Source organism: Lepidochelys kempii, chromosome 24 (assembly GCF_965140285.1).
Source record: "Lepidochelys kempii isolate rLepKem1 chromosome 24, rLepKem1.hap1, whole genome shotgun sequence".
NCBI lineage: Eukaryota > Metazoa > Chordata > Testudines > Cheloniidae > Lepidochelys > Lepidochelys kempii.
In genome coordinates, this window is record NC_136403.1 from 8,490,846 (window position 1) to 8,517,602 (window position 26,757).

The 26,757-nt window shown below is 53.0% G+C and overlaps 1 protein-coding gene across 8 annotated transcripts in view; it reads right to left on the reverse strand.

Annotated features, from left to right (window-relative positions):
• CGN (cingulin) overlaps positions 1–26,757 on the reverse strand; it is a 66,407-nt gene that overhangs the window by 21,018 nt on the left and 18,632 nt on the right. Inside the window, exons 1-16 of one of the 8 annotated variants that reach the window (XM_073322421.2) lie at positions 24,938–25,076; positions 21,522–22,752; positions 20,440–20,543; positions 18,731–18,800; positions 16,609–16,723; positions 15,898–16,049; positions 15,272–15,433; positions 14,652–14,864; positions 13,575–13,723; positions 12,691–12,832; positions 11,899–12,111; positions 11,105–11,311; positions 9,953–10,210; positions 7,358–7,528; positions 5,562–5,723; positions 957–1,046 (exon numbers count right to left, since the gene is read on the reverse strand). In XM_073322421.2, the coding sequence (XP_073178522.2) occupies positions 957–1,046; positions 5,562–5,723; positions 7,358–7,528; positions 9,953–10,210; positions 11,105–11,311; positions 11,899–12,111; positions 12,691–12,832; positions 13,575–13,723; positions 14,652–14,864; positions 15,272–15,433; positions 15,898–16,049; positions 16,609–16,723; positions 18,731–18,800; positions 20,440–20,543; positions 21,522–22,724 (3,411 nt within the window). In that variant the 5' untranslated portion in view covers positions 22,725–22,752; positions 24,938–25,076. The other 7 variants (XM_073322422.2, XM_073322423.2, XM_073322424.2 and 4 more) reach the window with 7 other exon arrangements.

Consider the following 26,757-nt stretch of genomic DNA (forward strand, 5'->3'; position numbering starts at 1 on the left):
GGATTCGTTCATGATTGCACAGTGGATTCAGTCACAGAGCTAGGAAAAAGGATCCAGGACTCCTGATGCCTGGGTGTCCTAGCCACTGCATCACGGTGTCTGAACGGGACTAAAATAACAGCACCTATTGGGCATGGATAGCGCACTTGTATGTGTCCGTTGCAGTGAGGGAAGTTCTGCTTTAGTGCCCTTCGTGGAAGCAACTGACGCTACAGAGTGTCTACCTCAGTCACACGCCGACATGATGCTGGGGAACAGATTGGAGGAGAGAACCAAGAGCCAGACAGCTAAGCCCCGGTTCCTCTGGCAGGTCTGTCCACAGCAGAGAGCTTCCAGTAAGCAGTTACGGTAGCATCAGCAAGGCTAAGGGCTGCACTCTGCGCCCGGCGGGCTCCGTGCTGTGTTACAGGCTAGCTTGGAAAGGAACGCTGAACAATTATAAATGAGGATCAGCGTCATAGGGCACTGTCTAGTTGCTGGAGCACCAGGGCTCCTGGGCAAGTCCCCACCTCTGTGCCTCAGTTTCCCCATCTGCAAAGGGAGGGGTTATTTGGTCATTGTTCATATTGCAGTAGCAGCAGCGAGGAGCCCCAGGCATGGCTCAGCACTCCACTGTGCTCGGAGCTGTACCGGACACAGAACGAAGCGATGGCCCCTGCTTCAGAGAGCTTACAACGCAGGGCACTTAGAAGCCAAGAAGTGTGGGCCCTGCTAGTCTGTCAGCCAACCTTATTGCACACCCCAGGGGCTCCTTGCATCCCTCCCTCTCCCCCAAACTCCCTTTTTGGCCCCCTCTTCCCCCCATATCAGGGGCCTCAGTCTCTCCCCCATTGCAGGGACACTGTGCCCACCCTCCCCTTCCTCCCCACACCACGCCAGGTCTCCATTAACCTATTGGATGAAGCTGGGCTATGGTGTGGTTTTCAAACCCTTCCCTTTGGAGCACATTCCCCTACCTGGTCTCTGGTGCGGTTAATCCGGTCAGTCAACAGCTCCACCGTGTTCCTCTCCTCGTCCAGTTCCACCTCGAGGTGCTTGGATTTCTCCTGTGAGCAGAGCCCGGGTTATTCTAGCTTCAGATTCTGGGAAGGATGGGGGCGGGGGGTAGTGGTGAGCTGGAGCCAGTTCGCTGGAACTGGTTGTTAAACTTAGAAGCCCTTTTAGAACCGGTTCTAAAAGGGCTTCTAAGTTTAACAACTGGCCAAAAGTGGTGCCTTAGGTGCCAACTCCGTGGGGGCTCCGGGGCTGGAGCACCCACGGGGAAAATTTGGTGGGTGCAGCTCCCCTCCCAGCTCCCCTCCGCTCCGCCTCCACCCCTGAATTACACCCCTGCCCTGCTTCCCGCAAATCAGCTGTTCACGCGGGAAGCCTGGGAGGACTGAGAAGCAAGTAGTGGTTTTGCGCTAGGCCCAGGGAGACAGAGGCAGAGCGGAGGTGAGCTGGGGCAGGGGGGGAGTGAGGAGGAAACCGGTTGTTAAGATTTTGGCAGCTTATCACTGAGGGGAGGGGGTGTTTATGGGACACTACCACTCCCCACCCCAACCTTGGACCAGACAGAGGGCCATTCACACAGAGCGTTGCGGCACTCGCAGGAGTTATGGGCGCACTAAGACATCAGTGTGCTCAGAAATGGTGAAGCTAGGCAGTTAACCCCGAGAGTGCTGGAGTAAGGATAGGAACGTGATGGGGATTCAGTGGGAGAGCTCGGTAGGACCCCCAAGACCCTATTCCTGAAACGTGAGCCACATAAGTTGGTCCCCGGGCCTGTGCAGAGCCTCACTGCCTGCCACGGGGCTCTGAGAGCCTCAGGGGCGGCCCCTACAGAACAACCTGCAGGAAGGAGATTCCGAGCACCCTTTCCAGGAAGGGCTACTGATTTCAGGTGCCCAACAGGAGGCACCGTTGGTTGAATTGCCAAAACGCTGAGCGCCCAGAACTGGAGTCAGTGGCAGGTGGACCTCACTTTTTTCAGAGGTGCTGAGCAAGGGTGCCTCAAGCCAGGCAACCAAAGATCAGTGGCTATTTTAATTTTGACGAGGCACTGACCCCAACCCATTAATTCCTGCTTCACAGAGCCACAACTTTCTAAGGACTCCTAGGGGCCAGGTTGGGGAAGAGAAAGGGGCAGAAGGGCTTCAGATTTGGAAAGCCATTTATTCTCTGAGGCCAGACAGGAGATACCTTGGCCCCCAGCACTTGCAATTGACTCTGTCTGAAGGGGGGCATTTGTCAGCCAACCTGGAGGGCAGGAGGGAGGGAGAGAGAGAGAGAGACCCCTCATGAAATCCCTTCTCCGGTGCACTGGAGATTTCAATGCAGATTGCAGCAGAGAGCCAGTTAAGCAACTTTAGGACCTGTCTGCCATGGGATTTGAACCATGCTTGGAAATAAGAGTCTGATCCCTCATTAAGTTTCACTGCCGATACGCTGGCTTCAAAACCATACAGTTTGCACGGACTACGCAGAAGGTTCAAGTGCATCTGAAGCCTTTCCTGAACTCAAACGTGGCTTGGAAAGTCATGATCTCCAGACACCATGTTCGAGGCTGCTTGGGTTCTGCTGTCTCTGCTCTGTTCCACACTGCCAAGCCATTTGATTTTTCTAAAAGATTGGTTTGGGTTGGATCTGCCTGGGAGCTTCATCTAAACATACTGGTGAACGAGGACTTGGATTTGATCCGAAAGTATTTAAAAGTTTTACCATAAGATTTGTTGCGGATCACTACAGACCTGCACAAAGAATCTCAAGTCTGCTGTTGGCATTCAGATCAAAATAGCTGCTTTATAAATCCATAAATAAAGAACCCCAGAAACAGAACAAGTCTCTGCCATGAACAATTATGCTGCAAGGCTTGAAAGAGCTGAAACAAAATCAGTTACTTGGCAATTAAAGGTTTCAGAGTAACAGCCGAGTTAGTCTGTATTCGCAAAAAGAAAAGGAGTACTTGTGGCACCTTAGAGACTAACCAATTTATCTGAGCATGAAGTGAGCTGTAGCTCACGAAAGCTTATGCTCAAATAAATTGGTTAGTCTCTAAGGTGCCACAAGTACTCCTTTTCTTTTGGCAATTCAAGAAAGTGTTAAACAAAAGGTCCACTTTCCAAGTGAATGAGAGACTCTGAAGACAACTCTGCCCTCTGCTGTTAAAGGCAGGCTTTGTAGCTAGCAGGTTTTGTGCCACAGACAGCAGCAGATGCTCTCCTGGATTGAGTGCATGCTTCCTTACTTGCTGTTAGATGTGGGCAAAACACTGGGGTAAACTCTCAGCTCTCCCTCAAAACAGAGTCCTCCTTGTCATTTCTAGCCACCCCGCTCCCAGAGTCCAGCTCCCTGCTGATTTGTCTCACCATTACACAGATGCACCAGCTGGCTACTCTTAAAAACTTACTTGGTGGCTTTTAGTCTAATGGCTACAACCATCTGGTTTTAAAATCTCAGTTACAGCAGATATTGTTTGTTAGCAATTGCCTTTAACAGCACGAAGCCCGGTGCTGTTGCAAGAAAGTTTGATTATTGTTCTTGAGTACTTATTCAGAGCCCCACAGCCTAAGACGTGGAGCTGAAAGAGTCCTTCTTAAAAACAGGTGAACATTTGGGCTCTACTAACTCTGATGGCTTCATGACCACTATGGGGAGGGGGGCAGGGTTATGTCACCAAACAAGTTAAAGAAGTATGGGCTGGATGAATGGACTATAAGGTGGATAGAAAGCTGGCTAGATTGTTGGGCTCAACGGGTAGTGATCAACGGCTCCATGTCTAGTTGGCAGCCGGTATCAAGTGGAGTGCCCCAAGGGTCAGTCCTGGAGCCGGTTTTGTTCAATATCTTCATTAACGATCCGGAGGATGGCGTGGACTGCACTCTCAGCAAGTTTGCAGATGACACTGAACTGGGAGGAGAGGTAGACACACTGGAGGGTAGGGATAGGATACAGAGGGACCTAGACAAATTAGAGGATTGGGCCAAAAGAAATCTGATGAGGTTCAACAAGGACAAGTGCAGAGTCCTGCACTTAGGACGGAAGAATCCAATGCACCGCTACAGACTAGGGACCGAATGGCTCGGCAGCAGTTCTGCAGAGAAGGACCTAGGGGTGACAGTGGACGAGAAGCTGGATATGAGTCAACAGTGTGCCCTTGTTGCCAAGAAGGCCAATGGCATTTTGGAGTGTATAAGTAGGGGCATTGCCAGCAGATCGAGGGACGTGATCGTTCCCCTCTATTCGGCATTGGTGAGGCCTCATCTGGAGTACTGTGTCCAGTTTTGGGCCCCACACTACAAGAAGGATGTGGATAAATTGGAGAGAGTCCGGCGAAGGGCAACAAAAATGATTAGGGGACTGGAACACATGAGTTATGAGGAGAGGCTGAGGGGACTGGGATTGTTTAGTCTGAGGAAGAGAAGAATGAGGGGGGATTTGATAGCTGCTTTCAACTACCTGAAAGGGGATTCCAAAGAGAATGGATCTAGATTGTTCTCAGTGGTAGCAGATGACAGAAAGAGGAGTAATGGTCTCAAGTTGCAGTGGGGGAGGTTTAGGTTGGATTTTAGGAAAAACTTTTTCACTAGGAAGGTGGTGAAGCACTGGAATGCGTTACCTAGGGAGGTGGTGGAATCTCCTTCCTTTGAAATTTTTAAGGTCAGGCTTGACAAAGCCCTGGCTGGGATGATTTAGTTGGGAATTGGTCCTGCTTTGAGCAGGGGGTTGGACTAGATGATCTCCTGAGGTCCCTTCCAACCCTGAGATTCTATGATTCTATGTCACGAAAGGCCCCCCAACATGCAGTCAGTGGGAGTTTGGCCTAAGAAAAGGCTGTGGCAATCAGAACCTCAGCAGTCAGCATTAACCAACCTGCTGTTTGCACATGCTGGAGGAGAAAGCAGACCGTGTACTTACAGATGCTCTGGGGGGAGAAAAAGCATTTGACCAGCACCTGCATAGCTGTGGCACTAAAACAGGCCAATCCAGAGGCTTGGACTCCGGGGAACGCAGGCAGACCCGGAGATACAGCCCCCACCCACTGCATACTCATGGATTAGACTATAGGCCTGTGTCCCCCAGCTACGCCATTACTGGGGCTGCAAGCAGGAGAGGCAGCACTGGTATCAGGGTGCCAGGGCAGTCTAGTCACCAGATTGTTGCTGGGGGTCCCAGGCAGGGTGCGTCACACTGTTCGGTGCCATGCTAAAGGAGCTAGTTGCAGTTTCACTGTCGCGCCCATTCTGCGGCAGAACAGAGAACAATGCTACGTTCTGTGCATGGGAATTTAGTGCTGGTGAGATGTTCTGGAGGAAGATGGCACAGATAGGATTGTAGTAAGGTTGGCAGTGGAGATGGGGACTTGGTCATAAAGACTCTTCCCCTCCCAACCACTGCAGCCTTCCCAGGGGGACCCTCACCTGCCAGCACTTGAATAAGCAGGGCTTTGGAGCTGTGCTCCGGCTCCGCTCCAGCTCCGGGCTCCGCTCCGAAGCCCTGTGAATAAGAACTCCTGCATTCCCGTGAGCTCCCTGTGCCACAGGAGTTCAAAGCGGCACTAGGGTCAGGGAGAGCAAACGAACCTCCAGCGCTTTGACCTGTCGAGAGCGATCGCCCTGGGAGCGTTTCTTGGACTCCACCTCCTGCTCCAGGTTCTGCAGGCGCTGGGCCAGCACATCCTTATCCAGCACGGCGCTTTCCCGCTCAGCCTGGCTGTCCTGAAGTGCTTGCTTCAGCCGCGTGATCTGCGGGAAGAGACGGCGTCAGAGAGCTACCGCGCTACCTCGGCGTTCCCCTAGAGCCTGCAGAAAGCTGTACATGCCAGGCATCTGAAGATCTCCCCTAGTGACCACACAGGCTGGCTCACAGGTGTAGCAGCTGGACAAAGCAGAGGATCCTGGGGGAGGGGAGAAGCAAAGGCTTTAGGAGGACCAGTGTGGTGCCAACCATTGAACGACCCCCTAGTGGCCTCCAGTGATACTGTGTGGTTGATGCTTGCAGTGCTAGCGAGCCCTGCAGACAGCCATGGCCAACCTGCTTCGGCTGGAGGAGAGGGAGAGAAAAGAGAAACAGCCCCCATTTCTGCACTGTGCGGCGAGAGGAGACTCTTCCCCCGCAACCAGCAGGCTCTGGTCTAAGGACACTTCTGGGCACCCACGCATAGTACCGGTGATCTGCTCTTTGCATAGCAGAGAAGACCCAGCTCTGTCATCAGGGTGATTAACAGATGTAGGAGGGGCCAGACACCACCAAGCTACATACTTCAGGTAGCGAGTGGCCCTTTGGATAGCGGCCAGCCTGCAGGAAGGGACTGGAATGACTCTGGATTTGAAACAAAAAACCCACCCCCACACAAGCCAAGGAGGGGAATGCACCTCACACAGCACTCCAGCCTGTGCCCTACGTGTGGCCTGGAGCTGGTGATGCTGCAGCTGACCCAGAGCTTAGCCACAGCAGAGCTTCCCTCTTTGCACAGAGGGCTCTCAGCAGCTGGATTCGGAATAGCTGGGCAGAGCTCTCCAGCCCTGCGAGCGCACAACCCCACTCCACCCGCACACGCTGGGGCCCAGCACTGGGCTCATGGGTTTCACAGGAAGCACCTTAGAGGTATCTGGTCTCAGGAAGCCCGAGATGCTGCAGTTTCACTCGGAAGGCGAGAATTACTCCAGCTTCGATCTGTCCAGTCTGCGCTCCCAGTCGGAACAGAGCAGACTGAACTAGAGAGAGATTCCACTACCTGTCACTCCTCTTAGCCCTGGAGGGCCAGCCCAGCTCCAGAGTCTGTCCCCAAGTCCCCCAAGCAATGCAAGAGGGAGGCAGACTCTTTCCTGGCTCACAAACGGAATTTGCTAAGTTCCGACTGCAGGATCTTTATTGCTGGCCATGTGGGAGCCAGATGGCGCCCAGCCCGACTCTGGTCCCTGCTGGCGCTTGCTGTTACAGATGCTCACCCCTTTACTTGTCTACTGAACAGATCTGATCTGGGATCGCTGGTGATACAGCCTCTGCGATGCCCTTGAGCACAGCCGACTTCAAGGACACAGCGGCCAGTCTCAGGTAGTGCAGCCTCTTCCACTGGAATTGGGGGCAAGGGAGCTCTTGTACTGTCTAGAGTTACATTGGCTGCTGCTCCTGCATTCTCCCATGTTCCAACAGGGCTACGCTCACCTTCGGATCAAGGCCTGAGCTGAGCAGGCAGTTTGCCTGAGGCAGGGAAGGTGCGTGACTTGGTTACACTGGGTAATTTGAAAGTGGACGAGGGACGTTCGCATCTTCCCAGCGCTAGTGATTTCTGGCAAACACATCGTAGACGCCGTCTCTAAAGACGGCCCCTGGCAGGTTGTGAGCAAGACGAAGCACCTGAGAACTGGCAGCCTACCTCGTCCTGCAGCCGGCCCATGGTGAACTGCATCTTCTCCACCTCCGTACCGCGGTCCTTGGCCTGCTTCTGGGAATCTGCAACCTCCTTCCGTAACTTCTCCTTGTACTCCTCCAGCTGCGACTGCAGCATGGCCAGTGAGCTGTGGGACTCCTGAGCCATCTGGTCCAGCTAGAGCACAGGGGAAGGAGTACTTAGGAACCCACAATTAGTGCCCACAACCAACCACCTCCCCTGGGCCACATGGAGATCAACGATGCCATTGGAGCCACCTGGGGGGTCCCAGTTAACGTCCATGGGAGTGGAGGGAAGAGAGCCCTAGTAGGTTTAGAACCACCATGAGGAGGAAGGGAAGTAAGTAAGAGGGTGTTCCCTGCAATACTGGTTAGTGGGCTGGACTTTCCCCTTTTTCTCCCAGACATTTGGTTTGAACAATAGAGCTGAGGCTGCTAGGAATGGTACTGATGTCCGAAGGAGACGGGCAAAGCTGAACTCAAAGCAGAGATTTTGCACAGAAATGCCTGTTAAACGCAGCTGGCTAACCTGGCTGGGGCCAGCAATATGAAGTCCTTGCAGGTCACCCAGCAGCACAGCTTAGATTTATACAGCACCTATCGCTGGGGTAATCCAGCCACCAGAGCTCATCATCCAGTGAATTTCATAAGCGAGCCTGGTGGGGCCAGAGGACTGCAAAATGAGTCACCTTGGATACCAGAGTTCACCCTACAACTCCCAAATCTTCTAGCATCCAGGACCTGCCAGGATGCTGCATCCCTTGGGGTCTCTAGTGAGCTGAGAAGTCGTAGTGGGTTTTATGGAGACTAATGAGACATTTTAAGAGGGCAAGAAAAGCTAGTCTGTACTAATATCCTCCCCAGCTGGTGGCTCAGCACCTTCCAGATGGCTCCATATTTCAGCTGGTTTCACAAGGCATCTCCAGTTACTCTACTGGGCGAGCTCCCAATGCCACCCCTTGGCGAGCCAAGCCACGGCAGCACGAGCCACATGCACTCCAGCTAGCAGGCCAGCCCGCCGCCTCTGCAGAATCCCAGCCAAATGCCAAGCAACAGCTCTGTAAGCCTGGGCGACAAACGGAGTTGGCAGCCACGTGACACTGTGTAATGATCTGGCCGTTCCCTTACGTCAGGCCTCCCCTGCAGCGCTGGAGAGGCGTCACCCACTTTAATGCTCGCTTCCCGCAATGGCCAGTTATTGCTCCTCACTGCTTTATCTGTAACCTAGACTGGAAACTCCTAAAAATGGGGAGGCAGCGTGGCCTAGTGGACAGCGCACTGGACTGGGACTCAGGAGACCGGGATTCTATTCCTAGCTCTGCGGCTGGGTGACCTTGGCCCAGTTACTTCCCTGCTCTGTGCCTCAGCTTCTCCATCTGCAAAATGGGGACAATGGTATAGGCCTTCTTTGGAATTTACTCATCAAGAGCACTAGATGAGAGCCAGGGATTATTAAAAGCGCCCTGCAGTCGCTGGGTTTGTGGTGCCTAGCACAGTGGGGGCCACCTCGTACAAGCTGATGAAATACTAGCTCACAAGAGGTTAAGAGAGCCTCTTCTAAACAAACAGAAGTGTCAGAGCTTGTAGGACAGCTGCATGGCAACTCCTAGTCACGTACCAGCTGCTCACAAGCTAGAACGATACACCCGAGAACCATCTCGTCCTGTGGCTAAGGATACCAGCTTGGAGGCAGGAACTTGTTCTCCCGCAAAAGGTTTCATGGGCTTCTGCTAGCACCTGAGATTAAAAGACTAAATCCTGTTCTAGCCAGAGGGAGAGGAAGCAGAAAGACTGTCCCGTGTGTGCTCTATTAAAGGGCTCCCAGACAGATCTCCGAGCACGAGCAAAATACAGTCACAGGCGGTGCTTAATGCTGGCTGTGCCAAACGTGTTAGCTGGCGGGTGGGCAGGCCGGTCGCCTGACAGGGAGAAGAGAGGCTTCCCCTAGACCACCTCCCTACCTTGTGCGCTGGTACAGCTCAGCTCGGGTGCAGCCACCTGATCTGTTGGCAACACCAGCTGATGTCCAGAGTATTAAGCCCAAGGTCTCTGAAAGCTCCCGCCCAGCCAGAAGGATACCATGCTTGGGTGGAATGGAACAGTTTATGAACCTGATGCATCTTAGCGTTAATGTTTCAACGCAGCCAAGACCTGTTTGCAAGCAGGTTGCTGGCAGGGTGACCAGATGTCCCAATTTTATAGGCACAGTCCCAATATTCAGGATTGTGTCTTATATAGGCACTTATTACCCCTCTGCCAGCTCCCGTCCGGATTTTTTACAGTTGCTATCTGGTCACCCTAGCTGCTGGACATATCAGAATCCCAGCCCTTTTCAAATAGAGGCCTCTCCCCTTATTGGTAGCAAATGCCACCAGTGTAAGATTTGGGGGGTGGCGGGAAGTTTAAACTCTGGGCCCTTGTGCAAGCTTCTCAGGACTAAGATGGCCACATCCTACAGAGACTACATGTCCCAGCATGCAGTGCAATAACTTGATCCAAGCGGCCCTGGGAGAGCATGGGCAACACCTGGCCCCTCCCCCAGGCTTTAAGCTGGTGACATCAGCTGAGGAGTCTCACAAACCTCTCTGGTCAGCTTCTCTGTGGTCTTATCCAGCAGCCTCTTCTGCTCCTCCAGCTCATTCTTGGTCCTCCTCAGCTGTTCCTTCTGCTTCATCTCCTCCTGGTGCGAGGCGTTCAGCACTTGGTGCTCCTGAGATAGCCGGCTGAGACTCCTCTGGGCCTCTTCCAGGCGGCTCTCCAGAGACCTCTTGGCCATCAGCAGCTCCTGCTCCTGCTCCGCAGCCTCCTCCAAGGATACCTCCATCTGTCTGCGATCAGCCTGGAAGGGGAGGAGCTCTCAGAGAAACAGCCCAGCCCCTAACATCCCTGGGAGCTTTGTATTTGAATATCTCAGTCTGGACGGGGCAGCATGGTCCAATGGATAATGCTCAGGAGATGTGTGACCTGCGGGTGACCCTGGGCAAGGCCCTTCCCTTCTGTGTGGGCAGTAAGCTCATTGAGGCCTGGTCTACATGGCAGCAGGAGGTTGACAGAAGGCAGTTTACATCAATCTAATTATGTCAGAGTACACACTACAGCCTCGCTCCCGCCGATGGAAGTGCCCTGTTACACCAACAGAATAACTCCACCTCCACAAGAGGCATAGGGCTTATGTCGGTGTAGTTAAGGCGACGCAGTGTCCTGTAGACACTGTATTACTTACATCTATTGGCTGTCATTCTTGTCAACTTCACAGCTCTGCTGGAGCCGTGAGATTGACAAGCCAGCTCCCCAGCAGGGCTGCTGCATGGTCTCCACTCCTGGCTCAGGATCCCCCCCTGGGCTTCTCAGCTCCCTGCTAGAAATGGGGCAGCTGACTGGACACCAGGCGCACCCCTTGGGCACTCTGCTCCCTGTCGGGAGCACAGCAGCTGACGGGACTCAGCCCCCCCGCCACTGCCCCTCTAAAGTTGGTGAAAGTGCTCCTGGTGAGGACGTACACCACTGACGGAAAAAGGGCAGCGTGGACACGAATCACAGGGCAGTGATTACTACAGTGGCTGTAACTCTATAGGCCGACTTGACTTTATAGTGTAGACATGCCCTGAAGCACTGACTTTCTTCAGGTCTGTGCAGCACCCAGCACCATGGGGCCTTCAAGGCATTCCCCTGGGAAGGAAGCTGGGGAAGGAGGTGGGTCTGTGCGTACGGCAGTGCTGCTGCCCTCCTGTACCTCCAGCTTGGTGATCTTCTCCCTGAGCCTGGCCTCCGAGCCCTCCCAGTTCTCGGAGAAGTGCCTGTACTCCTTGACCTGCATCTCCAAGCCCAGGATCTTCCTCCTCAAGTCGTCATTCTCCTCCTGCGTCTCCCGCAGAGCGGACTCCATGGCCTTCCTCATCTGCTCCGTGGCCTCCTTCTCGCTCTCCACGGCCACCTTCACCTGCACGCCGGGCAAGAAAACATGCACAGGTGAGTCCAGGGCCAGATCCGGACACCATCCGCTGGCACGTGGGAAGCCGGCACTCACAGGAGCTGGTCTCCAAAGGCTTCTGTCCAGCGGAGGGCAAATGGGCTCTCAGGTGCAGATCTTTGGACAGAGGGTGCCCGTTCCACTGTGGCCCCACACACAGTGAGCAGGCGCCTCTGCAAGAGGTGACACCTCTCGCTTGCTGGGTCAACGGGGTGGGAAATGGAGCCTCTGACGGAACTCCAAGGATATGGAGGCGGCAAGCAGCCAGACACGCGCAAGGGGCATTGTGGGCTCAGAGGTTTGCTGCTGTCACAGCGATAAAGGGCAGGTCTCGGGGCAGGGTGCAGGAAAGCAAGCTGTGCAGAAGGTGCCCCAGATCTGTGTCCTGGGTACAGTCCTGTGCCCCACACCCCTGAGCTGCAATAATCACTGCCCACCGGTGCCAGTTACCCAGGCTTGCAGCCTTCAGCATGCCTGGCTTGAGATCAGGCAGGGATAGGCATTCCCAGGGGTCCTCTGCTATAGGGGGTCCGAGCTGGGAGACCCGGGGCTCTTGCCTTGGCAGCTTCGTCGTAGTCCTTCCTGAGCTGCTGCAAGTTCTTCTGGAACTGCTGCTTTAGCTGTTCTACCTCCATGTCATGGCTGGCCACCTCTTCCTGGAGTGCCCCCTTCAGGGCAGCCAGCTCCTGCTCCCTCTGGTGGACCAGCTCGTCCTGGGCCTGCTTCTCTGAAGCCAGCTCCCTCAGCTCCTCTTGGGCTTGACGCAGCTTCTGCAGGAGGAGGAGGAGGAGGAGGAGGAGAGTTGCTGACAGGCTTTAAAGAGCATCGAATACACGCGCCAAGCTCTGGGAGTCCCGGCAGTGCTCATGAGGTAGCCGGAGGTCTAACAGAGAGGGAACTGGGCTCCCAGAGAGCCTGCTACCCTCAGCTTAGCGGTGGTCCCAGTTAAGACCACTGCGTTGTGGTAGCTAGGCCTGGGCAGGAAGTGGTTTTTCCTGTCCCCATTTGGGGGGAGGGGGAGGGGGACAAGGAGGGAAAGAAAAACTGTCAGAAGATTCCCAACCTGCTCTAGCCATAACCCCCTGGGCTCTGGGCAGCAGAGAGTAGTGGGGCAAGCTCTGACCACTTCCTTACCCTGCCCTCTATGCCAACAGCTACACCAGTGGTACAGTGGCCCCATGTGCCATGGCGATCTCAGGGAGCTCATTTTAAGGCACCTTTCTTCTACCAGAGTGGCCTGAAGAGGCCTTGGCATCCGTGAGAACCGGGCCCCAACCTTCAGGTAGTTCACACAGCTGCTTCATGAGCCAAGAGCCACCTTCCTTCTGACCACGCTCTGCCCATCATACCTTCTTCAGGGCTTCTACTTGGCCAGCATCCACGGTGCTGTTCCTGACCTGGTCCACCTCCACCCGCATGGCCGAGAACCGCTCCCGCAGCTCCCGCAGCTCCTCCTCGAACTCCTCCCGCTCCTGTTTCACCTGCATGAGCCTGCGTGCGGGAAGCGAAGTAGTGCCAGGTGGGCTCCCCATTGCCCCATGGAAGAACCATGGGGAGTCTGACCCTATGGGAAGCTGGGCTGAGTGGGAAGAAAGCCTACGAAGGTCACCAGGAGGGGTGCACTGAGACTTAGGTGGCTGGCCGCATGCCCTGTGCACACCAGCCAAGCCTGAGCTACACGACCCCCTATCCTCCCTTGGGTAACGTTGTGACAGGATCAGAGAGAGGCACCGTGCAGCTCCTTGCTGGGCTCCGCATCAGCAATGCCAGTGCCTGTAAGCCTGTCCACCGACCGCATCACGGCTTCTGCCAGTGAGCCCAGGCCAAGAATCCTGCCTTGATTCTCCCTGGAATGACACCCTAGAGCCAGGTTGGGAGACATCCCCCAGTTATCTTTCCTGGATTTACAGGAAAGGCGTTTGAGGGGAAGGGATAGCTCAGTGGTTTGAGCACTGACCTGCTAAACCCAGGGTTGTGAGTTCAATCTTTGAGGGGGCCATTTAGGGATCTGGCGCAAAAATTGGGGATTGGTCCTGCTTTGAGTAGGGGGTTGGACTATATGATCTCCTGAGGTCCCTTCCAACCCTGATATTCTATGATTCTATGACTGGATAAGATGGAGCAGCCGAACCCTTTAGGGCCACTCTAGCCTGTGGGCAGATCAGCCCTAGCTAACCATGCCCAGTCACAGCTGCGATCCTGGGATGCACACGGCGCATCAGTGAGAGCTCACTCCTGCTTGGTGCTGCGCAGCTCCTCCTTGTTCTTCTGGAACATCTCCCTCCAGTGGCCAGTCTCCTCGTTGCTCTCCTCCAGCTCCTTCTGGAGCTTCCTCACTATCGAGTTGATTTTCTGCCTCTCGATCTCTAGACTGGCTTGGTCCTAGGAACAGGAAGGAAGCTGTCAAACATTTGCTGTTGGGTTGGGTGCATTTACTGCAAGTAGGTTGGGAAAGTTGTGCCTTGGTAGAAACCTCTGCAAAACTTACACAGGGTTCCTTACAGCTTTCCGTGTACTTAGTGGAGGCTTCCAACGCACACCCAGCCTAGATCCTGTCCTTTGTTACATCAGGGTCATCTGCAGTAGCTTCTCTAAAATCTAGGGAGCTCCTCCAACTGGATACTAGTGTAACACACCAGAATTCAGCACCACGGAGAGACATATTCGAGCCATCGCTTAAGCAAGTGAGTTGAGCACCCACAGGTAGCACTCGGTCAATGGATTCAGAAGTTCAGTGCTGGGGGAGGAGGAGCGCTAAGTAACGTGCCCCTTTTCTCTGGCGGTTCACAGTGCTTTGCACACACCAACCAAGGCATCGGCTGAGCCGTTGCACCAGTTTAAGTTGAGCTGGGACCTCTTTTAAACCAGCTTTCATTAAATCAGTGCAGAAGGCTGCATGGACGCTGATTTTGGTCAGCTGTGTGGAGCAGAAATAAATCAGGTTCTGACCAAAATGAGCATCCACTGAGATGTCTGAACCAGCTAGAAAGCGGTTTAAGAGAGATCACACCGTAAGTTAAAACTGGTGCAACTTTCTGGTATAGCCCAGAGCCTCCCCGTCACTGAGCAGGGACATGCAGCGCCCATGGCCACACCACCCCTCGAGGATACTTTAGGACAGGAAGCAAAGGTCGTAGCCAACTGAAAAGCTAGTGGGGAGGGCATTTAAGGGAAGCGGGCCACAGCTATAATTTTCTATGTCTTCTAAATCCAGTCCGTAAAATGAGCAAGCCTTAATCTCCTAGCAGACGCCAACAGTTCCCCCAGCGTGTTCGCTTTACGCTTCCATTTCACGCGTCTGTGGCTTTACCTGAGACACGTCCTCCATGTTTCGCCTCAGCTGGTCCATGTCGTGCTGGTACTGCTGTGTCACCCGGTCCAGCTCCTTGTCGTGATTCGCCACCTCCTCCTTCAGGGCTCCTTTCAGTGCTGTCAGCTCCCGCTCCCGCAGGCGCAGATGTTCTTCTTGCTTCTGTTTGGCATTGAGGACCTCCTCCAACTCCTCTCTGGTTTCCAGAAGCTCCTGAGGGCAGGGGAGGGACAGAGATGCTTTCCCCACCTGGAGCTATGCTATACACGTCTAGCAGTGCTGTAGAGAGGCAGTCTTGGCCAGTGGAACACACTGGACTGGGACTCTGGCAATCTGAGTTCCCTTCCCAGCTCTGCCCCCAGCCTGCAGGGTGACCTTGGGCAAGTTACTGTGCCTCAGTTTCCCCATCTGCTCAGTGGGGATAATGAGACTGACCTCCTGTATCCAGTGCGGAGGGCGCTAGGGATTACTGGTGGAATGCTGATTCAGGGAGAGGCCCTGCTCCCCCAGTGCTGTAATTCAGCGCAGCACCGTCGGCTTCAACGGCCGCATCTATTTACCCCTGCTGAGAAGCGCAGTCAGGATCCAAGACGCATGATGAGGTGGGGAGAGTCATGTACCTTCATGAGCTCGTCTCGGTCTGCAGAGTCCACCGAGGTTTTCCGCAGCCTGTCCAGCTCCTCGTGCATCCCCATTAGCTGCTCTTCTGCGTCTCCCAGTTTGTCCTCTGCCTGCTCTCTGGCAGCTTTCACTTCCGTCAGCCTAGAGGAGACCCGGTGAGCCTGTTTAGAGCCAGCCAGGGAGGAGCCTGGTCTCAGCACAGTACAGCCACAGCCCCACATACAATTCTGGCCCAGACACCAGGGGTCCTAGTGGGTAGGGCTCTGGGCTGGGAGTTAGGAGACCTGAGTTCAATTCCCAGCCTTGGCCACAGACTTCCTGTGGGACTTTGGGCAAGTCATTCCATCTACCCTGTGCCTCAGTTCTCCAGCTGTACAATGGGGATAATACCTCAAGCAGGGGCTGAGAGGACAAAGCCATTAATGGCCTTGAGGCAGTTAGGATCAGCTAGATAAGGCAAGTCACTTCTTCCTCAGTTTCTCCATCTATAAAACAGGGATGCCCACAACCTAACTCAGGTGGGAAGGGCTTATTAATGATGGAGAGCATAGTATCCATAGCGAAGAGCGTTAGCGCTCTGCCAGGACCTGCGTAGCCCACCCCAGACACAAGAAGTGGCTCCTACTCTTGCAAGCGGCTTTTCAGCTCCTGCATCGTCTTCTCCAAGTCTTCCTTGAGGAGCCTGCCCTTGTCCTGCGCCTCCGCCAGCCGGCTCTCCAGGTTCCGAGCAGCACTGCTCCTGGCATGCTCCCTGGCCTGCTCCGCTTTCTGGCGGAGCTGGGAGAGGGGAGAATAGAGCATTAGCGGCCACGGAAGAGGGAGAGGCTAGGATTTAATGGATGCTGCCACCAGCTAACTTCAGAGAACGTTTCTCGTGGCATCCCACAAATGGATCCTCAGCTGGCGTAAGTCAGTCCACTGACTTCACCGGAACTGGGCCAGCCGAGGATCTGGTTCTAAGGGGATTAGGCACCTCACTCCTAATTTGCGGGGAGGGAAGGAGGTAAAAAAGGGATGGGTTTGTGCAGGGAACTGGTTAGGGGTAGGCAGAGATAGAACCCACCCCACAACCCGCAGGCAGCCCTACAGCTGATATTCCAGTCCAAGAGTAAAGGGTACACAGTACTTACAGCCACTGGACCAATGTAATTACAGAGTCACTAGCCAAGTCTCCCCCCAAACCTCCCCACTCCATGCTGGGGTGTATGGTGACAGCACAGAGTTCACCCCCCCTCCCCACCCAAAGCAGTGGAAGGGTGGCAGCTCCATAGGGCCGGCAGCCTTCCACCACCCTCCTAGCAATGCAGGAGTTGACTGTCCAGTGCATCTAACCGACCAGGTACTGGTGTCACCTTTGTCTCTTCATCTAGTTTCTCCTGCAGCTCCTCCACCTTCCTCTTCAGCTCACTGTTCTGGGAAATGGATGCTCTCGCGTCCTCAGGAGGCACCACCTGTTAAACAAAGAGGGGGCTCTGTCTAACACAAGCACCCTGGAGATGCTGCCTGAAGTCAATTACTGGAGAGGAAGGACAGTCTTGTGGTTAAGACACTGACTGGGATGGCACTCTGGAGCCCTGGGTTCAAGTCCCAGCTCCACCAGAATTCCTCTGTGACCCTTGGCAAATCACTTGGCCTCCCTGTGCCTCAGTTCCCCACCTGTACAATGGGGACAACAGCCTAGCTCCACCTTCTGGGTCTTGGGAGGATGAATTGATTGATGAACGTGTGGTGCTCTGATATTGTGGTGATGGGGGCCAGGTAAGTACCCAAGACAGGCCTGTAAAACGGGGGTGGGGATCTTCCTTTCTCTTTCCTATGTACATGACAAGCACTTCACTTCGAGGACCACGTGTCTGTACAGCACCTAGCAAAACAGGGCCTTGATCTCAGTCTCTTCTGATGGTGGTAACACTGATACAGGGTACCTTTAGTTTTATCTAGGTACTTTTACAGCCCTCCATCATGACAGACTTTGGGCACCTCACAGTCTTAGTGTATTGATCCTCACAAACCCCGCTGTGAGACAGGGCAGAGCGAGTATCCCCAGGGTGCATACGGGGAAACTGAGGCATGGAGAGGCGCAAGGACTTGCCCAAGGTCACACCCGCAGCCTGTGGTGGGGCCAGGACTAGGACCCAGATCTCCTGAGTGCCAATCCAGTGGTCTCCGGTTTTTCCCCCCTCAGTGCTCAAGTAGTTCAGGCCACCAATTTTAAACTTCCTTTAAGTTAAGAGTTAAAAATGACAGTATCATTCTCAGCAGCAGTTTTTTGTTTTTGTTTTTAAACCTGACACGAGATATCGATCCACGTCCTGCCAGAGGTATGTTGGGCCTCAAGTCCGAGGCTCTGAAATGCCAGGTTTAATCAAGATCGCAGCCATTTCAGGCAAGCTCCAAGCACAGCAGGAAGGAGCCAGCACCAAATGAGCTGTGAGAATGGTGGAGTTGGCAAAATGGGTTCAGATCCCTTTTAACATGGAATATGAAACGGGAACTGCGCTCCCTGTTAAGTTAACATCTCCAGCAGCATCAGAGCTGATGCCTGAAAGGAAGCCATGTTGCTTTCATACACAGATAATTTTCAGAATGAAAGAGTCATTTCTGTCTGCTTCCCTGGAGAAGATGACAAACAAAACAAAAAACCAAGTCCAGGGCCACAGCAGCGTCCACAGGAAAAACTGATCTCTTTCAGCGAATGGGATAATGTAAACAAACACACACCCCCCAGAATCCCAGCCCCAAAACTTTCATTCTTGCTTCAAACTGCTCAAGGTTGCAGTTCAGAAAGGATAAAAATATTGAGCCCTAGAGAGCAAAGCATTTGTCAGATCACTGACTTGTCAAGCCTGGAATCCAACCCCCAGCTGGGGCCAATTGTCGATGGCTTAACGAAAGGTGAAAAGCCCACAATGCATCTGACCACGCTGTGTATTGGGGGGTTCCCGTGAGGGGTGGAGGGGGAGGGAGCTCAGCCCCTTGGTGCGGGTCAGGAGAAGAGGGTAGTGTCTACAGTGCAGCTGTAAGTTTCCAGCTTGGGGCAGCATGCCTGGGCTAGCTTTGACTGAGTGAGTGCACTAAAAATGGCAGCGTTGCCACAGCAACCAACGCAAGCTGCCCGGAGAACAATCCCATGTGAAACAATAGCTAAGTAGGAGGATTGTTAGCCTCTCCCGCGGCCCACACCACCCTGGCATGCTGCTATTTTTATTGCACTAACTTGACTGGAGCTAGCAGGTGTACGTCTCTACACTTCCAGCTGCAGTGCAGATGTACACTAAGAAACGGCAGTCATCCTGCCCAATCAGTACCACCCTGGTTTGATAATACGGGGGTGAAAAATTTACCCTTCTGCTGAGAGCCGGGTGCCCCATAAGTCTTATAGGGCTTTTGCACTGGACTCTGTCCAGGGGTGAATGTCATTCTTTGCAAAATAAGGGGAGACTGATATGGAGACTTACAGTGAGCGCTTGGATCTTCTCAAACATCAGGTTGGTTTTTCTCTTCAGTGAGCTTTCTCTTTCTTTACTCCTAAAAAAGAAACAAGCAAATACCAACAAAGAAAATCATTCAGGTTAAAAGGGACACAGCCACAAGAGTCGGGGGGAGGAAAAGCAAAGCAGCGTTTAAGGCACTCGCCTATGACTCTGGAGACTTAGATTTGAATCTCTGCTCTGCCACAGGACCTATGTGATCGTGGGCAAGTCACTTAACCCCTCCATGCCTCAGTTTCCCCATCTGAGCAAGGGAGATAATTGCTCTTCACTGCCTCATAGGGGCATTGAGAGGATGAAATACATTAAAGGTTGTGAAGTGCTCAGATACTTGGCCCCTGTTACCAAAGTAAGTATTTAAGAGACATACACACTTCTGTCCAGATTTTTTAACTTAATGTTGTTGCAGGTAACACTTATGATGAGAACCTCTGGGGCAAGTTAGAGGAAAGTTTGATTCACCGCTCCCCACAGTTTATGAGGCCCATAATATATGAATTGAAGGTAAAGGGGTAAGTCCCTCTTTACAAGAAGCCATGGGAGTGAAAATCTGAAAGTGAGTGTTTCAGTCAAGTATCCACAAGGCAGGGAAGGGGAAGGAGAGAGGTCATCTTTAAACCCTTGCTTTCCCATAGAGAATCCTTTTAGTGATTAAGTTCAGCAGATCAGCTGCCTCATTTGCCCTGTACTCCCACCCACCTGGGGACTTCCCAGAGAACAGACACTATCCACCTCCACAGGATTATTTAAAACAGAATGCGACGCCACTAGGAATTAATTCCCTTTGTCGGCTCCAAGGTTGCCATGTGCACAATTTGCACCTTTCTAGAGTTGCTACCGTTTAGCCAAGAGGCTTACAGTTGTTAGTGTGTGGGTTCAAGAGTTCTTAAGCATACACTCCCGCAAGATGCCCAGGGCACAAGACTCCTATCCCAGGGCTGGATTTAAAGGAACAGAGTTTTGTTTTATTTAAAGGACCAATTTTCCTACACATCTGGGGCCAGATTTTCTACACTCAGATTCTAAGGCCAGAAGGGCCCATTGTGATCAGCTAGTCTGAGCTCCTGTGTAACAGACTTGGTAGAAAGGCTCCTGTTTAGGATAGATTTGCCTAGCGAGAGCTATGGGGCAGAGTTCACTTGAGAAACCCCACCCCCTTGAGAGAAATGTGGGGCCCTGATGCATCACGTTTGCTGGGGCCCCACCTCCTCCCATTTCACTTTATTTATACAGATGTTTAGGGGGGAGCCCTGAGCTCAGGGCCCCAGTACAATTGTGCCCCCTTTTTTCCCCCCGCCTCTGGTCAGCCCTGATCCCACCCCCAAGATGATGCAGCAAGTCTTTGTATTGTTTCAGAAACCTTTTTCACTAGAGTGAGTTTATGCAGCATTGTTGGAGTCGTGTTGGTCCCAGGATATGAGAGAAACACGGGGGCGGGAGGGAATATCTTATTGGACCAACTTCTGTGAGAGAGCTGTAAGCATGAAAGCGTGTGCCTCTCACCAACAGAAGTTGGTCCAATAAAAGATATTCCCTCCCTCACCTTGTCACCCATAGTTTATGGCAGTGAAGCACTCAATGCCTCCAGTCCCCCATGCTCCAACGGAGCCAGCTGCACATCAGATGCGGATATCCTGTCTAACACTGGACCCACAAGCGCTCGGCCCAACACTCACCCATCCTTCAGAATACTGTAAATCAGTTCCTTGGTGTACTCGCTGCTCCCAGGCGGAGAGACTTCCTGCTGGTCTTTCAGAAGATCTGGAGTGGACTTAAGCTGCTAACGAGACAGGACAAGCATCACCAGATGCTCATTGCACAGCAGTAGGACCTGCCAGACGGGATCAGAGCAACGGGCCCATCTAGCCTGGTATCCCGTCTGATGCGAGCCAGCACCAGCTGATTCAGAGCAATGCGCAAGCCAACCCCACCACTCCCTTTATGGAATAACCTACCCACAAAGTAAGTTTCTTCTTAAGCCCAGACAATGAGTGCTTGGTTTATACCCTGAAGCAGGAAGATCTGCATCCACCTATGACGTTGTCACTCTGCTCCCTATATTAGGAGAGGACAACAGCAGCAGTTTTGCAAGCAAACGTGGCTGGGATCTGATATAACTAGGTGTAGGTGGCAGTTAGGTTGTGGCCCTTAAGGGCCTAGTGAATTTCCGAGTCAAATGCACCTCAGGACCTACGCTCCCAGCATTGAACTCTAGTGCATAAAGCACTTGGAAATAGGCCAGCTGGGAACAGCATTCCTTAAGGAGGAGGAGCAGCAGCTTCCTCATTGGGGTAGGACGAGCCCGAAGATGGAGCATGCCGATTTCAGGTTGAATAACCACACTGCTGCAGCCACCACCAGCGTCTGGCATCGCAGGGCACGTCTACACTGCGACTGCAGTGCAAAGCTAGTGGGAACCGCAGCAGCAAAGTCTCAGCAAGACGAGCGGGTGGCCTGACTCTGTCCCCAGGGTGCCAGGCGAAGCTGGCCTGTGCAGCAGTTACTGCCATCACACCTCCCGACTGCAGTACAGGCATATCCTGAGATCAGGGACCAATGGCATCACCCAGGCAGTGAACTTGAGGCCCAGAGAGCTAATTAAAGCTCCATCCTGAGCATTGACAGCATGTGGTTTGCTGGGCTGTCAAGAAGTCAAGCGCATCGCTACTCCCATTGGCTACTCCTGTGCTTAGAGTGAAATAGGTGCTGAAGCACGGCCAGCGTGCCGAGCAGGACTGAGCCCCAAACGAAGAGTTACCTGCACTTCAGATTGCACTTGACTTTGCTGCTGCTCAACCACAGGCTCCTCCAAGCTTTTATGGGTCCAGTCTCGCATCAGCTGGACCTTGACTGAGTTTTCCTTCAGATTTTCCGGGAGCGCTCGGTTCAGGCTGCCGGTGCGAGAGGCATTGGCCGCACCAGGCGGTTTGGCAGCCAGGCCCTTCGGCCCTTCCGTGAGGCGATCCTGGAGCTGGGCGGAGCTCAGCTCTCTGGAATCGGCCGTGTCGTAGTAGGACACCCTGCCTTCAAGACTCTGTGACCGCTTCCTCTCCTCCAGGGAGATCCGGCTTCTCCTGGCAGCTCGGCCCCTCTGCTGAACCTTCCCGTCGAACTTCGTGATCAGGGAATCCACTGAGGACAGGGGCTTCGTGTCAATGTCACTTTGGTCAGCTGGCTGCCGAGGACCAGACCTGGACTCTGGGTCTGGTGATCGCTGCTTGCCTACAAACCTTCGTCCAGAAGCTGGATGGGATTCCCGGCTGGGGCCAGTCCTTTTCCTGCCTGCAATGTCCAGCGTGCTGTTGCTCTTGGTACTGGCTGGAGACTGGGATCGGTAGGTGCCCCTGGGCTGCATGCTGAGGGGGCTTGGGCCATAGGCCTCCTCTGAACTGGGGCTTAAGAGAGAGCTGTGAGATTGAGTCCTCCTCAGCTCCTCCCCAAAAGGCCTCTGGGGTGGCAGCTGTTTGGAGCCGCCCTGAGGGGACGAGGAGCCATCCTGGCGGTAGGAATGAGCTGCCTCAGCGCTGACAGGCCTCGTCTCCCTCGGGTAGCGCTGGGAGCTCAGCTCCTCGTCAGAGGTGCTGTACTGGGAATGTCTGGCCACGTACCGGCTTTCCGGCAAATCAGAATCAGAACTGATGGAGCCCGGGCCTTCCCTGAGAGAGTTAGGGGGCAGCTGCTCAGGCCACTGGCTGTGAGCGGGGTTCCCGTATTTACTTTCGCTTTTGATCTGCACCCCGAAGGAGTCTTCTCCTTTCGCCCCACTGTTCAGGACCACAAAGGGCTGCCCATCAATGCCCTGGACCCTCACCGCAACCCCGTAGGAGCCTGGCTTGGAATGCTTAGGCCTGATGTTTTGGGGCTTCTTCATTTCCTTCAGGTCATCTATGAATCGGATCTGAACTCCATAGTCCATGGGGTTTGGCTTCTCGGCCATAGCTCCATTCACATGCTGCTCCATCCCCGGGGGTTAAAAGCACTCCAGCCTCCTGCAAGGGAAAGAGGAGAACACTCTTATGCCACTGGCACAGCTGGGTTTAAGTAGGGAACCAGGAGCAGCTGCTGGCAAGGCTGCACTTGAGGAAACTGGGCTTATAGATTCCAAGGCCAAAAGGGACCATTGTGATCATCCAGTCAGCCCTCCTGAATCACAGAGGCCAGATCTTTTAGAGGAATATCCAATCTGGATTTAAAAATTGCCCACGATGAAGAATCCACCATGACCCTTAGTAAATTATTCCAGTGGTTACTCTCACTGTTAAAAACCACACACACACACACACCCCTTATTTCCTGGCTGAATTTGTCTAGCTTCAGCTTCCAGCTATTGCCTCATGTTCAACCTCTCTCTGCTAGATTGAAGAGCCCACTATTAAATGTTTGTTCCCCACGAAGGTACTTGTAGGCTATGATGAGGCACCTGCCCCACACTGGGCTCTAAGGGGTTAACAGAGCCCATGGGAGGCTGCGCAGAAGGCAGCCAAACAGAGAAGGGCTGAGGGGAGCAGCCAAGCAGGCCCATATAAAAAGGGAGCTGCAGGGCAGAGGAGGGCAGTTCTCTGCTGGGACCCCAGAGAGGAAGGATGGTGTCTCTGGAGGGCTGAGACAACTGCCAGCATCATGGACAGAGCAGTGCTGCTAGCAGGGACCAGGGGAAGTGAGAGACACTGGCTGGCTGCGGCCCTGAGGCAAGGGCAAAGAGGATGCTGGCGCCACGGGGAAGTAGCCAAACAATTTGCTGCAGTAGCCACTAAGGGAAGTGGCTGAACAGCGGACTGCAGGTCCCCCGGAAGGGGGGAGCACAGCGTGTGGCATAGCCGAGGTCTGTGTTGCTGAAGAGGACGCTGCGGTCCTTGGAAAGATGTGGGTCCTAGAGCAGGAGTGATGGTGGCAAGACATCACCTGAAGAGGTCACTGAGCTAATTCCCAAGACAGCCAGCAGGAGGCACCACAGTGGTGAGTGAACCCCATTACATAGGCTAATCAAGTCCACCCCTAAACTTCCTCTTTGTTAAGCTAAAGAGCTCAACCACCACAAAGGCATGTGATTAACTTCGTGAAAGCAGAGCATAACCCACCAGAGCAGGCAGGCACTCTCTCTCTCTCAATGCTATTCAAATGTGGAATGCTTTGTCGATAGAGTTTATTTACACTGGAGATAAGGAGCAGTGTTCAAGAGATTAAAGTTCGGCACTCCTAATATGTGTCTCCTTTTATTACTGAAAAACATGTACTAGCAGAAGGTGCACTGGGCAGGACCCTTTAAAAGCAGAACCAGAAATGCAAGGTGCTCAAAGCAGAGAGTGATCCAACGCCAGATCAGGGCCTAAGCAAAGCTGTGAAGGAAGCAGAGCTCCACAAATCAGTCTTCAACCACACTGATGCCCTTCGAGGATCAGGGCCTATGTGACTTGCCCAAGGACACAGCAAGTCAGCAACAGAGCCATGAACAGAACCCAGGAGTCCCAACTCCCTTTCCCTCTCTATCCAACAGACACCCCTTAAATAAATAAACACACGCTTCTCAAGTGCAAGATTTTGTTGTTTCCAATATCGGGGGGGGGGGGGGCGTATTTTACTGCAGAACCTTAGACAACACTGAAAATTCCTTTTTACTTGTCACACTAGCAATGCATCTCATGCAAGGATTAGCCGTGCTGGAGATTAATAGCTTTCTGAAGTTTGTAAGCACAGCATTTTTCTTTCAAAAATCTCCCCCACTCCCCAAAAGCAGACAAACACACAATTGTTAAAATCTTATGAGACACTAAACCAAAAAAGCATACAACAGGCAAGAAGCCTCAGCCTCAAGTCTGAACCGAGCTGCATTTTTAGGACAGAGCAGTTTCACACACAACGAAAGACTGTTATCCTGACACTGAGTTCATGCCATCTTTCTGGTCACCAGCATTCCAGATGCAACCCATCCTGTTCTCCTTCTCTGATCAAAATCCCAATCAGCCGCACAGCTCAAGTGCCTACAGTCTCGGGTTCCTGTTAAAAAATATGCAGCGTCAGCAAATACACCCTGCACATGCTCACTTGGGAAAGTAGAGGAGAAAAGCAGGATACGATCTTAGAGAAATCGTGTGTGTGTGTTGCAAACTCTGAAGACCAGACTACCCACCTCTTCTGGCTTGCTTGCCTAAGAAGCACTAGCAGAGTGCTACATACCCGCTGCAATTGAAGGTTAGCACCTCTGTTGGGTCCAAAAGCAGATGCCCGACATCCACAAGAGACCTGAATAAGAACACCACTGCACCCAGTCACCGGCATTCGATCTAAGCTAGCGTCCCCAGCACTTCGGTAGCCGTAAGACTCCCATTTGGTGGGAACAGATATTAGCAGTGACATATTGAGCACAAAAGTGATGTAACACTCATCAGTCCCAGGGGCAGCCTGCATGGAGAGAGTCTTTTGCTCCCCATTGGATGCAGTGAGCCTCACTGCATCAATTTCCTTCGCAATATGTTAGATGATCAATTACCATAAGCTACACAGACTGCTTCACCGTAGGCACGGGCAGGCGGCCGGCAGCACGTAATGGGAATGACAGCCTGCCTGAATTCCCTCCAGCATGTAACTGACCGGCAGTCAGGGCATCTGTAGGCATGTTTGATTTGCCTCCGCTCCAGCTGTCTGACAGCCAAGCAGGTTACCTGTTTGAGCTCCCAGGGCTCCTTCTATCCTTGATCGGCAGAGCAGCTTGGAGACTGCCCTTCCAGCTGGACGAAAAGCGTGATTCTGCTCTAGCGTACCTCGATACCAAGTTGTTGCCCCAATGGAAGAGGAGAGGGGAGATATAGGCGCCTACCTCACTGCCTTTGAGAAGTCTTGCAGTTTGACCCTGGCTGATGCTGTGGACCGGCCCCGCTGTTTCACCCGGTATTGGTCCCAAAGCCATAGAGGCGTACAGCCAGATGGATAGAGTTGATACTGGGGACTGTGAACAGTTCACAAAAGCTTACATTTGAATTGACATCTGAGGCTTATAGGAAAAGGCTTCGGGGTGTGTAAGAGACCCCAGGTGTGACCCTATATGGAAGCCACCACTCTGATGGGAGAATCTGTCCATGTCCTCAAGAAGCAGTAGCTAAGTCGATGGAAGAATTCTTCTGTTGACCTAGCGCCATCTACGCAGGGACTTAGGTCAGCATAGCTAGATTTTTCACACCCCTGAGTGACACAGCTGAGTTGATGTAAATTTTCTAGCCTAGTGTCAACCAGCCCTAAGTCATCAGAGTGACCAGTGATTTCAGGCAGGTGCTCTGTACTTTAACAATCTGGGCCCCTTTAAGATGTTTCCAATTGGGATCCTCACCTGCCCCCCCCAAAACCTCCCCAAAAATTGTTAAAAGCAACCAAGACAAGTTGTATTAGCTGTTGTGGTGGAACATAGGGAGTGTGGGAGGGGGAATCTCAGGCAGTGAGGCCCTAAAGCCACCTTACCCCTCTGTATACAGGTTTTCACAGGATCACTTCACAAGCAGCGTCGCTTATACATTTCGTACAAGAGTAGAGAGATTGCACGAGTCTGGAAGACACCGTAGTCATCAGGATGTGCCCCAGACACGGACAAGCAAGCACATACACAGAGGGTGCAAACAGTGGAGATATCCCATACAAATACGTGTTTTGGGAGGCAGTGTAGCCTCATGGAAGAGCATTGGAACAGGATTGCTGAGACCTGGGTTGTACCCCCAGCTCGACCCCGGAACTTCTGGGTGACCTTCAACAAGTCATGTCCCCGTTCTGTGCCTCAGTTTCCCCAATCTGTAAAATACGGGTACGGACACTGGCCTCCTGTAAAGCGCTTGAAAGCTAGGGATGAAGAGAGCTGGGGATTATTAGAATTATGAGAAAAGCAAAATGCCAAACACTGCTCCTTTTCATCTAGCGCTGTTCACATCTTTGTCTTTCAGTATCACCCAGGTCACATCAGGCCCCACTGTGCTGGATCCAAGTACTTTATGAAGATGGGCACTATTTCTTGT